We start from the raw sequence: 16,344 nt of genomic DNA, 5'->3' as shown, positions 1-16,344 counted from the left end.
ACCTGCAGACCAGCCCAACCCCTCATCCTTCGGTTTGTGTGATTGGCAGTAAAGGAGTAGCGGAAAAATGATCGCTTACTCCAGAAGATGGGTGGCAATCTGTAGCATCTGAATTGTTGGTTGATCTATATATATAACATTTTTTTTTTTTTTTTTTTTTTTTGTCGCGGTTCGCCGTGACATTATCATACACATATTTTTTCATTTAACATCATAATTTACATCATGTGTGAGAATCACAGCTAATGAGTATCTGCTTGTATGCACATGCTTCCTCAATAAGTGAGGCTTGGGAACAGTGTGGTTAGAATATCAGTATACTCTTAAAACTAATTCTGATGAGCTATTTTACCCATTGACTTTTGTTGTAGTTTTCTGCTCGTAATATTTATTTTCAATCTGACAGTCAGACCTACTGTAGACATGTAGTTTATTGCTATTACTTTACCGATATCCAGAATTAGAACGAAGGAAGTTTCTGTAATCTAGTGCAAAAGATGAACAAAAAATGTAAATTGCAATTTCCTCAGAGACAGCTATTGTTATTGCTTCAAAAATACTATATATAGGGAATTTGTATACCCTATTTTGATTTTAAATAGCATTATGCTCATTGTAACACGGATAGTATGATATATCTCCATGACATGCGTCAATCAGTCTATCGAAAGTGATACAAAAGTTTGTGGTTGTGCTGTATGTTCCACTGGCAGAGTTAATATCTCTGAAACGATACTGAAAGAAAATAGAATATATTTTTTCTCTCAAGTTTCACTGACTGGAAACCCACAGTCCCTCAGTAGCTGGCACTGGTACTCAGGTCTTCCCATAGATCTCTGGGAAGAAACGTTGGACTATTGTGTTGTATTAATGTATGACTGGTTCTGTGTCATTGGCTTGTAGTAGTAGGAATGGAGGGAAGTAGTCACCAGTTGTCAGCTCTCAAGTGAAAAGGTAGAGGAGATGCTGTCTTAAATTGACGAAGAGGGATCCTGGCTTCCATCGTGAGGCTGAGTGTCATCATATCCAGACAAAGGTGAGGGTGTAGATGGGTTTTGAAGAAGACAGGAGGAAAACAGGTCTCTGACACCCGTCTTTCAGAATCACCACTTGTATACCCGTCACTAGCCCCAACTTGAAATAATGTTCATGATATTTCCTAAATTATGATCTATTTTTTTTTTAAGGTTGCAGGTATCCTTTGATTTGTGCAAGGTGAGGACCAGAAAGAAATTGTAAATTGAAATATCTATAAAACAGAATATTTACATTGGAATAAGTGAAAATAAGTTGAGGATCAAAGCCATTATACCAAAGAAGAATTTCCTCTGACTAAGCAGTTATATAACATGAATATCTTATGCTAGTGTGCATCTGGAATTGGTCTTAGTAGGTTTTTAGTGCACTTCATAAATCAAAATGACTTAAGAATTACCATACACACTGCAGTGTGTAAGGTTGGCAAAAGAGACATTGGTCTTTTATAATTAAACTATGTTATTACAGAAAAGAAAAAGAAAATTCACAAAACATTCACAGAAAGGCCGCTTCATTAAATCGGTGACCCTCCCCCCTCTCCGTCCCCTCTTGCAGAAATGGAGAAGACGGGGAGAAATCCCTTCTCAAGCTGCGTCAATTTATTTGATCACACATACTCCCTCACCTCCCATCCCTCACCCACTCCCTTTCATGTATCACGGCATCATCCATATACAACCATTCTCCATTAACCTCTATCTTCTGTCCTCCCCTGTCCTTCCTCAACAGACATTCCCCTTCTCTTAATGCCCCCATCTCATTATCGGTCACCCCCTCATGTTCACTCCTTCCACCTCTGCCTTCCACACCTCTTTTACTAATATTTTCTCACTCATTCTTTCCATGTGTCCAAACCATCCCAATACTCTTTCATCAACCCTATCTCCCAATTCCCTTTCCACCCCCGATCTCCTCCTCACCTCTTCGTTTCTCACTCTGTCCAGCCTTTTAATCCCTATCATGCTTCTCAGGCACCTCATCTCAAACACATTCAAACTCCTCCTCTCTTCCTCCCTTATGCTCCATGTTTCTGCTTCACACAGTGCTGTCGGCACAATCACTCCTTCATACAATCTCCTTTTAGCATCCATTTCCAAATGTCTATTTCTCATTACACTTTTTAATTCCCCAAAGCTTTTATTTGCTTTTCTCAATCTACATTCTACCTCCACTCCTCCCTTTCTCGCCACATTCACATCCGAGTATCTACAACTATCCACTTCCTCCAGTCTCTCTCCCTTAATACTCACTTCCCGTCTGTTGCCACTTTTTCCCCATCTACATCACATCACCTTATTTTTACCTACATTTATCTTCAACTTCTTTCACACACCTTCCCAAATTCTCACTAACTTCCTCAATCTCTTCTCTGATCCTGCTACAAGCCCAATGTCGTCAGCAAACAACAACTGGCTTATCTTCCACTTTTTCCATTTCCTTTAACCATCTCCAATCCCCCGACCCATTACCTTTGCACCCTCTCGCACCACCCCATCCATGTATAAATTGAACAGCCAAGGTGACATAACACATCCCTGACGAAGTAACCTTTACCTCAAACCACTCACTCTCTCCATTTCTAATTCTAACACAAGCTCTACTTCTCTCGTAAAAACTTTGTACTGCTCTTAAAAGCTTTCCTCTTAGTGGGTGACCAAATATTTATAGAAACATTGAATGAATATTGTATGTATGATGAAGTAGGATGACGCATAGGGAATATTTAAGGCTAATGAAAGTAGTAAATATGAAACTTTTGCTAACTCATATTTATACACAAAGGAAACACTTGAAACCATGTCAAGTAGATTAAGGAAACATTTGGGATGGGGAATGGTATCATAAGTTGTAAGTTGCTAGCAGTCAGTGGGTAAAAAATGCAGTTGTTGAAATTTTACAAACCAAGCCTGTGGACCCTAAAAGAGCATAAAAATGGAATACCTGTACATGCTAGTAGTGGGTGGATTAAGGTACAAACCTATACATGGAATCAGTGTAATAAAGTTATACATGTACAAAGCTTTCATAATGAAAGGTATGGGTACTAATTATTTCCCATTCCTGTAGTAGTCAGTAACCGATATGCCATGGGCCAACTTATTCAGTGTCAAGAGTTTCGTGAAAACCTACTGGATTCCTCTTAGGAATTTTGTGGGTCGTTTCATAAGCTGCTTCATTGTGGCAACCTTCTCGCTTATTTGTCATTTTGCCCAAAATCGGTACGTCACCGATTTGGCCTAAACTTACCGGCAGAGAGAGAGAGAGAGAGTCGAGCACAGTGGCAGATGCAAGGAACCTGGGCCCAAGGGCCTGTGTGTGGCGGCCATCCAAATTTGAACCTTTTTCTCGGATTTTTCACATTTTCGCCTCTGGCTTCCGTGCTGTTGGCCTCAGCGGCGTCCAAATAGACCCCACAGGAGCCATAGCCCCCCTCGACCTGTGAATGAGATGGTGGGTTAATCGGAGCAGGTGACCAAAATGGTCCCAAAACGAAAAAACGAAAAAAAAAAAAAAAAAAAAAAATACATCCAGGGATTTTGCCCAAAATCGGCAGGTAATGTTACCGAGTTGTACTAGTACTACTAATATACTGTACTACTATTAGTGTACTTGTGTATTAGTACTAGTGTAATATCATCAGTGTACTAGTAGCAATGTACAAGTACTAGTGTACTAGTACTAGTATACTAAATATAGTGTAATATTACTAGTGCAATAGTAATTGTATATTAGTATGCTAGTACTTGTATACTAGTGTACTGGTAATAGTGTATTAGTGCAAGCATACAAATGTACTAGTAATAGAGTATTAGTACAAGTGTACTACTACTATTGTACTAGTACTAGTGTTCTAGTTCTACTATAGTAGTGTATTAGTGTACTAGTTCTAGTATACCAGTACTGGTGTAGTAGTGCACTAAGGTACTAGTGTACTAGTACTAATATACAAGTGTACTGGTATTAGTGTATTTGTTCTAATTTGATAGTACTAGTGTACTAGTATTAGTATACTAATGCTAATATACTAGTTCTAGTATACTAATACTAGTGTACTAGTATTACTGTACTAGCGCTAGTGTACTAGTACTAGTGTATTAGTATTAGTGTAATAGTATACTAGTAGTGTTCCAGTACTAGTGTACTAGTACTAGTATACAAATTTACTAGTACTAATGTACTACTTCTAGTGTATTAGTGAACTAGTATTAGTAGTAATATACTAGTATTAGTGTACTTGTGTTAGTGTACTAGTACTAATGAACTAGTATCTATGTTTTACTACTAATGTACTAATAAAATTGCAATAGCACTGGAGTACTATTGTATTAATGTACTACTACAAGTGTACATGTATACTGGTACTAGTGTACTGTGAAACTAGTACTAGTATACTAGCAACAGAGTAGTATACTAAACTAGTGTACTAGTACTAATGTACAAATATACTAGTACTAGTGTATTAGCACAGTTGTAGTAGTACTAGTGTACTAGTATTTGTGTACTAGTGTATTAGTACTAGTGTACTAGAGAATTAGCTCTAGTTTACTAGTAGAAGAGTACTAATGTATTAGAAATAGTGTACTAGTATGCTAATACTAGTGTACTAGTAATAATGTACTAGTGTATTAGTATTAGTGTACAAGCGTACTAGTATATTATTGCAATAATACTAGCGTAGTATTGCTAGTGCTAGTGTACTGCTGTAATACTAGTGTATTTCACTTGTGTACTAGTACTACTACATTTGTACACTAGCACACTAGTACTAGTATTTCAATACACTAGTGTACTAGCACACTAGTGTTCGTGCACTAGTGTATATGTACTAGTGCTAGTGTACGTATAGCAGTGTACAAGTACTTAAGAGCTAATACTAGAGTATGAGTACTAGCATACTAATAAAATAAATAATTGTGTGCTAGTGCTCTCGCACTGGTGTAATAGTGTACTAGTACTTGTGTACTCTACTAGTGCACTAGTACTCTACAAGTGTACTCTACTACTAGTGCACTTTACATTAGTATTCTACAAGTGTACTCTACTAGTGTACTGTACTACTAGTGTAACCTATTACTTGTGTACTCCACTGAGGTACTCCACTAGTACTCAATTAGAGTACTCTACTAGTGCACTAGTACTCAATTAGAGTACTCTACTACTGTACTAGTACTCAACTAGTGTACTCTACTACTGTACTAGTACTAATGTATGCTTAATGTGACTGGATTCGATCATGTTTCTTTCTAATAAAGACCTACAAGAAATTATTTCCTTAGAATTATCCCAGTCAGTAGGATGGTTGTGGTCTCTTACATGAAGAAAAAGGCCACTGGAAATTTGCCCACTCCTTACACTATACACAAGTATAGTGTAAGGAGTGGGCAAATTTCCAGTGGCCTTTTTGTTCATGTAAGAGACCACAACCATCCTACTGACTGGGATAATTCTAAGGAAATAATTTCTTGTAGGTCTTTATTAGAAAGAAACATTATCGAATCCAGTCACATTAAGCATACCTTCGATCAAAATATTAATTTAAGTTTAGGTTTGTATAAACTTGATGATTCTATTATTAAGAAAATTGTAAAAAATGCTCCAAGTGTTACCAGGCCCGGGTGATGTAACGTCATATGATCAAATGTCCTTAAATGTAAACACTTCTCAACCTGGTTATGAAGCATCTTGTGTGTCCTTTCCATGTTTCCTAGCTTGTCTACTACTTTATGTATATATATCCACCTATGTCTCTGTCACTTTGTATTCCTTGGTTATGTCTTAAATAGACGAAAACTTTCGGACTAAGTTTCTTATTTCCCAGTGTCCTTTCCCAGTTTCAGACCAGAATAACGGTCAACCTCTTTGTAATCTTTCCTAGTGTTTACTTTCTGTATTTATAATCATCCATTTCTTTGCTATTGTCACAATTGAAAATGCTAACTGTATCCTGTTCTACCCATTAGATGGCTTCTATCGGCAACTTGGTTTTTTCTTTACCTCTCCATGCTAGAGAGATCTTTAGAAGACTTGAAACTCTTCATCGGAAACTCATCAGAGCTCAATTTGCTGTTGCATACAATTCAATATATGTATATAAAATGTACTTTTATATACATTACATATATGTATGTATACATACATACATGTATATTATATACATACATACATATGTATATTATATATGTACATATATAAATGTATATATATATATATATATATATATATATATATATGTATACACCTATATATGGATATATATATATATATATATATATATACATATATATACAAAGAAATCACAAAACACACGTGATAAAATATTTTTGCAGAAACCACCGGGAAATTGAAAAAACAGATACCGAACGTTTTCGTCTGTAATCGTCTGTAAAAAAAAAAAAATACATATATATGTGTGTGTGTGTGTGTGTTTGTTTACACACACACACACACACACACACACACACATATATATATATATATATATATATATATATATATCTGTATAAATGCATGCAAAATTACCACAGGAGAAAAAAAACTCGAAAACACTAAACACTTTCCTATAATTACACTCTTATAAATGTTATCTAGATATGAAAGTGTGAGACATGTTAGTGGGTAACCACGACACCCTGATACCATTTTGCATTTTCTCTTTTTGATATTATCATGCATTTTACCGGATCATGTTAAAAACAAGCATCTTATGTCAAAAGTACTATTTCAGTGAGTTCTTGAAAATAATCGTCCACTCTTAATCTACTCAACGCCTTCTCACATGCATTTCTAACTACGATCAACAAAGTGTCTGTAGAACTACTACATTTATATTGGTCCCGTTTTCCTTTGTAGAAAGGCACTAAACAAAAACTCCTCTAGTCCTCCTGCACACTGCCCTCCTTCAGGCAAACATGAAACAACTTTAGTAATCAATCCATTGTAAAGGTTCCTCCTCTCGTCAGTCACTCCGGATGACACCCATCCAACTCAGGTGCCTTATGAGCTCTCATTACTTTTAATGTTATTTGTACCTCATCTTTTCCTATACCTTGTCATTTTCTTCTCGCATCACAGGACATTTCCTAACTATCCCCACTGTTACAATCAATGCCTCCCTTACCCCCTTGAAATTCAACAACTCTCTGAAATACGCTCCCTATCTTCTTGCCGTATTCACTTCCATTGACATTTGTCCATCTGCACTCTTTATCTTTTTCTCTCTACCTGACTTAATTATCACCCTCACTTGCCTCCCATGTTTTCTTCTATTTTTTCTGTCAAACTCCTGCGCTACCTTACATCTGCCCTCCTCTTTGCCTCCCTCATCATACATTTTGCTTCTCCTCTCTTCTTGTGTCTTTAATGTGGTTCTCTTGTTCTACAATGCAACCAGTCAACATAAGCTCACTTCTTCTCTTAAATACATCTCCGACATTATTTCTCCACTAAGATTTTTACCTGGCACCCCTAACCTCCCAACTACTCCATCTACTGGTTCATCCCCTACTCTAGCATTGGGACCCCCCCCCCCAAACACCAATATATTCATATTCCTCAAAAAAATCTCTAAACACTCATTTAAATCTATCCACAAAGCCTCCCTTTCCTCCTCCTCCCCTATTTCCAACTGCGTTCTTCTCCCATTTCTCCTGTACCTCTCATCCTCATTTTTCTCCCCCTTCTCCTGCCCCCATTTTCCTTTCCATCTCCATTTCTCCCCTCTTACCCCCTTCCTACTCATCTCTCTTTCCCGTTCCTCCTCCTTTCCCATTTCCTCTCCTCCTGTCCCTTTTGTCTTTATCTCTATTCCTCCCCTTTTTGCCACATCCTCCCTAACTTCTTCCTTCTCCTCCTTCACATTTCTTCTCTTCCCTTTTCCATTCTCATACTCACTCCTCCTGTCCCCCTTTCCTCACTCCCAATCTTCTTCCTACACACCATCTCTTGTTTCCCTCCTCCCCTTTCAAAATTTTTGTCGTAAACTTCCTCCCAATTTTCTTCTACTTCTCCCCTCTCCTGCCCGCCTTCTATCTCTTCACCTCTTCCTCTCCCCTTCCATCTCTGCACAGCCATCTTTCTCGTTCAACATTTCTCTCCTGTCTGTTGTCCCTGCTCGCTGCAGAGGCTGCCTTCGTCGCCAAGCCGTCGTCGTTGTCAATAACTTCTTTCGGCGGCCGGCTTCTGCGTTTCCTGCAGCAGCTTGCCTCCAGTAACCGTTACAGTTATCTCCAACAGTTACTCCAAATTATTCTAGCCTTCCTACTATCCCCTTGAAAGCGGACGCCACTATTTTTTCACTAATACTACAACATTTGTTGTAGTCATCACAACATTTTCTTCATGTCCTTTGGCTGTCCGGGCGAGTAGTCATCAGGTAGCCCAAGAGGGTCGAACCCTTGTACTGTGCATCCGAGGCGAATTCGAATTTAGTCTCGCTATAACAGCGTTTAAACATAATAACTGTCTTTATCATCTCCAACGAGGACCAGTCATTTCCTTAACAGGCATCCCGTACGGCTGCAGCCTTCTCTTCCATCAAAATTTTTACTGTCATCCCAACCCACCGCTGAATAAAATCGTCCATGTTATTTGAAACGAAGTGACTCCATAACGAGAATCACTGTGCCCAAAGGGTTTATTTAAATAAGTTACGATAATGCACTGTAAGCTCAATAAAATCGCCTGATACTAGCCAACAAAACCAGTAAAACACGTCACTTATTTTCAGTATTACCCCTAATGTGGTAAGATCAACTAATGACCGCAAACGTTACTGTTATTATTTTGTTCGTGTTCAAAAGCCATCAATGAAGTTCTTCTGATGCCGAGGATGTGCTACTGAGATGAATAAACTAACATGGCGTCGGTAGGAACGGAAATTGCCACCACCCTCCACGGAAGGACCCTTCGTCGCCACTGAAAATAAATCAGATAGCCTGGGAACATACAGAATTAAAGGAAAATTGCCTCCAGATATTGGTATGTATTGTCGATATGCCACTGCGTTAACAAAGTCTCCTTCACTTAAACCATCGTATATTGTCTTGTCAAGAGGTTTTATATGAAAAAGAGAAAATTACTGTGAATGGTCTTCTCAGTACAATACACAGTAGTAGAAACCGCCATCTTCACCACCAGTGTTCACAGAACACGAGCTGCCATATTCTCTACCATTTCCACTACAAATTCTACCACGAAAACTTTCAGTCATACAGGCAACTAGTAATCAGTTACCGTCACAATAATTCTCAAAACGTAAATCGATGCTATGAAAACCAGCTCACGCGAGAAAATGTGATTATTACCATAGCATCACCTCTGCCAGCTGACATGGTCACGGTCACCACGATGATATTCTTATTACTGGCACCTCAACGAATGACACCGGTCACCACGCCGTTATTATTAATACATCAAGGGGAATTTTTTCTTTGACACTTAGCTAGTATGTATTATCTGGGTTTTCAGTCACATAATCGAAAATGCGTCCGTCAGTGATAGTTTTGGTGAGGTGAACAAGTTAATCGTAGCGAATTGCTTCGACCATTTTCTGCGTCTTTTATTCATTTTCCCACATGTCAACACTAAATTAGAAAGTGTTGAATAACTTATTCAGTCAATTCTACTTCAACGGCCTTGACTTCCATCACTATCACCTCGAACAGCACTGCCGGCAGTGCCGGGGTTCCGCCACGTTTGCCTTTAACGGCGGTAGGTGGTGGAGGAGGAGAGGAAGAGTGGAATCTGAAGGCGGAGGTAGGGGAAAAGCTGGGACGTAGGTGTTGATGCAGGAGCAGGGACGAAGCCGTCAGAGGAAAGGGAAAAGAGAGAAAAGGTAGTGTTGATGCAGTAGGGACGAAGCCGTCAGAGGAAAGGGAAAAAAGAGAAGAAGAGTGTGAGAGAGAGACTTAGGGAAGGGTGAGGATTTATATGTTTCGTCGCCAGTAACCACCGCTTCTCTCCTTGTAGACAATCGTACACCAAGTCAGAGGTGGTAGAGATATCGGAGGATATCAGAAAGGAGAGAGAGTAGATGTTTAATGTGGTCAACAAATGTATAGAAAGAGGGCTAGGAAAAGGGGAGAGAAAATGCAGGAGAAGAGGGAGGAGGGGTTAAGCGAAGGGGAAGGGCGGATAAAGAGTGGGAGAGAGACTCGCCTGGGCGGTAGGGCGCAAGTGAGACTGAGGCGAGCTGGCAGTGTGCTCTGTTCGGGTGTGTGAGCAGGACGTAGTGGAGCCCCGCGTGAGGCTATCGCGATCCACCAGCAGCAACTGTATTGTCAATCCCAGGGGTCTGAAACACACAACTGAGCCCATTCCACCTGTCGCGGGTGAGTCCAGGAGTCCCACTTCGAGTGGAAGGCTATCATGCTGGAGGACAAGGTTCTGGAATTGGGAGGACCTGGTCTAGGTGTTAGTTGATGTATCGGGGTTCTTCTATATAGATGAAGACGCTAGACGCAAACAGTAGCGAGGAGCCATGGTAGCAGCACTAGCTAGCGCCCCGCTAATCAATGGTGAGATACGAGAACGATGCAGATCTGTCGTGTGCCGACATGCTGCAACTTGCAGGGCCATTGCCATGCGACCTGAAGACTTATCATGGGTAGGAGAGGGTGGGTGGTGTGGGGGGGCTATGGACTTGTCACGTTACCTGGGGAACAGTTCGACGAGTGACCTTGAAGACGAGTCATGCAGGAAGGTCATCGGTGGAACTCGCCATGCTGACAAGCATTTTGTGACCAATTGAGGTGGGATTGTGGCTTATTATGTCACGTGGGGAATACTAAATGAGGGAATGAAGCGGTAAGCTTACGTGACTGAAGTTAGGTATACACAGGAGATTTCCGCTTCATACGAGAATTACCTGCATCACCAGGCGATACCCTAATATAATTACTTTCTATGATGAGGACTTGGCGTGATTGTGCAACTTGCCTTTTAACTTGGTGACTTGCTGCTTTCGTTATATGTCAGTGACCTGCATCATTAGGTAATCATCACCATGTCATACCATTGGTTTGATTACCCATGTATGTTGTGACTTGTGATGCGTGGGGATTCGTAGGCAACAGGCGAGAATTTTGAGATGTGACCTCAAACGGAGCAGTTATGTTCAGACATATCTGATATGACTTTAGATAACCTGGTATGACGGCAGATGATCCGGCAGGGCATCAGATAACAGCATGATGAAGACCTAGCATTTCAAATGACCCAACTTGACGTCACATTATTCAATGGCATTAAATACTACGTCAGATGACTGCATGAAATTAAGTGACTGTGTCGTCAGATAACTTAATGGCGTTAGATGACCCGACATAATTTCAAATGACTGCCTGACATTATGATTTGGCATGACGTTAGATGACTGTAACATCAGCAGAACCGGTATGACGTCAGATAAATGCATGATGTGACATCAGATAATTCCATAGTGTCATATGACTTCAGATATGACGTCAGATGACGTAATGTGATGTCAAGGGAACCGGTATAACGCCAAGTGACGGGTCATGTTTGTCGGAGGACCCATTTTTTAGTCTCCCACTGTACATTCTGACATCTTGACCCACATTGCAGTGTTTTTGTTTAGATTGTTAAAGGGAAACCTCGGCACAAAGAAAATTGTTCTGCAACACAACAGAACAATTGGCCTAGGAATTGATAGAACACAAGGATGACGTAGAGTGCAGTTCTGTGTAACGAAATATTTTGTGATTACGAGATCTCTGGATTTATATGTGCAACCTAGAAAACCGTGCAATATGTACTCGTGTGGATATACAATTCCGTGTGTCCATTGTGGTGCTTACAGGTTCAATATTACCCAGTAATTATAAAGACGATCGAGTTTCAGCACCTGTGGCTGCCACTTGCCCCGGATTTTCTTGATGTCAAGGTTTGTGTTTTACCGGCATTTCTTTCCTTCCCGATGGCTTTAAGCTTCGGCCGTTGCCAAACGTCTCCAGGATTATGTTTCTCTCCTAAGAGAAGAAACTCGAAAAAAATGTAATAATAATAACTTGTCATGCAGTTGTCATATTGAACTTTGGCAGTGTGGGGCGGGGGGGGGATCCCCATAGATGAGTAAAATCGTCTGCTGTCATACTGAACAAAATTTTTAAAGATCGTCATCGTAGTGAAGGCTCCCCTACATTGCCGATGGGATGTCATTGAGATGGATAGATAGCTTGAGTGGAAAAAAATAGTGTTACCCATCCGAAATGGAAGGGGTTACTCGAGAAGGGCCACTGCAGAAATGACAAGAATGTCGTGGTGGTAGCCATGGTAAGATGGTGTCCAACCCAAACTCCACACGAACAGAAAAGGTTTTGACTTGCTGCCCAAAATCGTATTTTGCCAGTGGCGGCCAGGTACCAGCCAACCTTGGGGCCAAGTCTCTGAGTGGAAAGTTAATTCCAGACACTACATTCACACAATAATGCATCTTAAAAGTTGTGTGAGTATAATCTGGAGATTGTTGCCGGGTATCATGAAGACACGGATTTCCAGGAAAACAGACACGAAGCGTGGGCCCTCATTCGGCTGTGTGAAGGATCGGTTGCACTACAGAAACCAGTCATGTAACCTGTGAACCAGGTACGCTTGTCGCTGTTACCGAGGTGTGTGTATGGGAAGGGGGCCGTGACGGATTTGAAGCGGTTAATCAGGTTCACCTTCGACATCGAGAAGGCGCCACGGAAGTACATATTCTGGCGACAGCCAGAATAACAGGAATTGTACCATCCGGTACTTGGTTAACTTCTTACCGGATCAGGGCGAGGAGGGGGTGGGGGAGTCTCGATGGATTGAAGCTCTCCTCCCCTCTTGCCTTTCGTTGCAGAGTAGGGCTCAATCATCTACCCCTTCACTAATGAAGGTGTCACTCGGATGCATAGAATAGTATAGCGCGAGCCAAAATCAGACACGGAGTCATTGGGCTAACGAATCTAGGCTAAAGTCCTTGGCTAGCGAAGAGGTACAACGCAGCCAAATAAAATCATACGGTACCAGACTGAAACATTAAGCACCTCTGATACGAATGACCATCACGGTGACGTGCTTTAAAGATTTCATCTTGGCTAATGTCTGGCTATTTTATTGACCCGATAGTGCTTTATTTTGGCCTGAATGGGACCTTGATCGATCAAAATCCCACCCCCACTCTCTCCAGGCGCCTGCCTCCCCATCTCACCCGCCAGTAGCATTAAATCGCTAATCTTTGGCTAAAATTCTTCACCCTTTCTTGCTGTCGCCAGGTTTTATTCAGCTAAGGGAGAACCCCTTAAGTAACGGGAAAAATAAGCTATTGAAACAGTAAACGTTTTTGTCACTCAATCACCCTTCACAACTTGTCATCATGACGGATATATCGGAAGGGTTGTGGGAGACACGGATTACTGCAGGAGACCAAAGTGGCGTTTCACTATATGGATAAAGAGATGATGAAAAAACTCATCGAAACCCTGAACCGTCCAAGACTGGAATGTGAGTCAGTAATATGGTCCCTACATTGAGTAATGGATATGAAGATCGAGAGATTACAAAGGGCAGCAACCAAACTGGTCCCCAGCCAGCTTGGCAGATAAACCATATGAAGAAAGACTAATCGCACTGGGTCTGCCAACTGTGAAGGTCGAAGAGAAAGAGGTGATAGGATGACAGTATTCAGGTCACTGAAGAGAATAGATTGCATTGACAAGAGATTTCCAGATTAAAATTGGAACGGCTTAAGAGGTCATGGGAACAAATTAAGAAAGACCACGTGTCTAAAGGATGTGAAGAAATACAGTTTTCCATATCGATGCATAATTACCTGGAATAGCTTAGGAAGTGATATAGCGCAAACTCAAATAATACGTATGTTCAAGTCTAAATATGATAATTGGAAATCAAGGATATAGATTAAGTTGGAACTGTAATGAATCTGAGGCTAGGGATGATAAAAAAGATTAGAGAATAGGAGATGGGATCCAGCGAACATGGCTCCTTTTCCTGTATATTACAATTAAGTAAATATACACACACGCGCGCTTTAAGGGGCCATGAGAACAACTTAAAGAAGGCTACTTGTCTAAATGATGTGAAGAAATAGTTTTCCACTTTGGTGCATAGGAATAGCTTAGATCAGGTATGTCAAACTAGGGGTACACATAATAATTATTTCCCCATTACAACTAATTGAAGTAATTTGATCAAATTTATTGCAGAATATTTTTTAAGTTAGAAACATACAATGTGCATACTAATGTTTAAACAACATTCATGAATATAAAGGTATTTAAAAGAATGGTAACCTATATGCAGTTTGCAGCAGCATCAAACAGAAATAACAATATTTTAAAACTGAAAGTATATTTGCTACTACTTAATATTTTTTAGTATTTTGTCCTAAGTTTTGACATTTCTTTTATTAACAGTATTTGTTTGTCTGGCTGAAATGTCCGTGCAGTTCCTACTTTGATAAATGTTGATCAGTTAGCCTTGTTCTCAAAGAAGTGTTTGTTGATTTTATGAAAAAAAAATTCTCACATAGGTAGATTAGTTAGAGGGCAGGATGGATAAAATGGGGGAGAGGGTGGGAATTTGGGGGTCTAGTGGAAGGAAAGAGTGAAATGGAAGGAAGTAAGAGTTATGATAGATGTGGGGCAGACCCACTTGCTCGGCTCACATAGGTAGAACCAAACATTGACATGATTTATATGGCAATTTTTTGTTAAGTTTTTAAACTTTTCAGGAAGGTATGAAAAGAAACCAGTCATTCTCACTTCAAAATATTTTGCTGTAAGTGTAGAATTATACTGCATTTCAAACAACATGCTTTTGCCTTTGCAATATGAAAGGAGAATGGTGCCGAAAATTTATATTAAAAAAATGAGAAATCACATAATCCTTTTTGAAAATCCTTTGACAACAATTTCAGGTGGCTGTTATACGCAAAGTTGACTTTTGTTGGTAGTGTTTTTCAGTTATGCACGCTGGAAGTTTACCTAAAATTTCATTTGACAACTGTGACTTCCATAAACTTATATGTGTAATGAAGCATTTGATGTCATTATACAACTGGGTGATGAGTTTGTTTTTGCTTGTAATTTATTAAAGCCATATAATTGCGCAGTAATATCCACAGAAAAAGACAAATCTTGGAGCCAACTTGCATCTTTCACCACCAAAAACATGATTATTTCTTGTCTCAAAAAATATAATTTTTTTCTGCAATTTGTTACATAACCACCAACGGACTTTTGGGTGGAATGGGCCGTCAGTGAACAGGTTATCATCCAACAAATGCCTGAATTGACGGTGGTTGGGAGCGTGGCCTTTGATTTAATTCACTGTCTTTGTGATCAAGCCAAGCACATGATAAAAAATAGTATAAATTTTGCTGATGAATAGGCTAATATAGTGAAAATGTACAAATGGTAAACCTGGATGAGGGTGACCTACTTTGGTTCGTAACTGCCACAACGCATTATGTCTGTCAACCATATTAGCAGCACCGTCAGTAGACAAGCATGTTTACTCAAATCAAAACCCTAGTAATCCAAAACCTACTTGTCTTTCTCAAATATGGCCTGGTTTGTTGTGGCATACTTTGGGATCAGTTCAATCAATTTTTCATAAATATTAAATTTACTGTCATAAGCCTCGATGAATACTGCAAGTTGTGCTATTCCACTGATGTCAACAGTCTCAAATGTTGTTTTAAATCATCAACCCGTTCAGCAATAGTATGCCTGGTTAATGGAATATTTTTGAAAAAAGTGCTTTCTCTGGACATTTCAACTGGTTTTAAAAGGCATTGCTGTACGAAATATCCTTCACTGTAAGATCACTTGGGAATCATTCGGCTGAGTTCATAGCTTGCAATAACGGAAGCAGTATTCTCTTTTTGAATTTTAGGGAGGGAAAAAATGGCTGTCTCAAATCAGTCTTCAATTCCATGGGTTTTGAAACACGCATTGAACCTTCATATTTAGTTTCCTAATGCCTTTTCAAATCGTAGCCTTTTGGCGTGGCAATACATTTATTGCAAATTAAACCATTTATCTTTCCATTCACTGTTGTGCAAAAATACTGTAATTAACGTTTCTCTTGAAAGCGTCGTCCTTCTTTGTTCAGTTTCCTATTTGTCTTAGCTGGCTGAGCACTAGCCATTTTTAAATAACTTTTTTGCATTTTTTAAGAGAAAGTTTTCTTGTTTACAGCTGTTAATGTATACGAAATTGTTTTATTCTCTGAAATTGTAATAATCTGTATATGTAAATGTAAATATATAGTGTTGAATTTAGCATTGAGACA

At 39.7% G+C, this 16,344-nt stretch overlaps 1 protein-coding gene across 12 annotated transcripts in view; it reads left to right on the top strand.

Moving 5' to 3' along the window:
* Window positions 1-10,218: 10,218 nt before the first annotated feature.
* Window positions 10,219-16,344, top strand: part of LOC143027184 (popeye domain-containing protein 3-like) — a 404,351-nt gene continuing 398,225 nt past the window's right edge. For 10 of the 12 annotated variants that reach the window (XR_012966579.1, XM_076188342.1, XM_076188345.1 and 7 more), the window contains exons 1-2: window positions 10,219-10,367; window positions 11,636-11,941. Coding sequence is in view for 10 of the 12 variants with exons in the window: in XM_076188342.1 (XP_076044457.1) it covers window positions 11,934-11,941 (8 nt within the window). In the remaining 2 variants the exon portion in view is untranslated. The remainder of the gene's footprint in view (window positions 10,368-11,635; window positions 11,942-16,344) is intronic. The other 2 variants (XM_076188339.1, XM_076188344.1) reach the window with 2 other exon arrangements.

Source organism: Oratosquilla oratoria, chromosome 7, assembly GCF_046742065.1.
Source record: "Oratosquilla oratoria isolate Oo_2021 chromosome 7, ASM4674206v1, whole genome shotgun sequence".
NCBI classification, from domain to species: domain Eukaryota; kingdom Metazoa; phylum Arthropoda; class Malacostraca; order Stomatopoda; family Squillidae; genus Oratosquilla; species Oratosquilla oratoria.
Note: the sequence above shows the minus strand (reverse complement) of the source record. Positions and strands in the feature narration are given on the sequence as shown.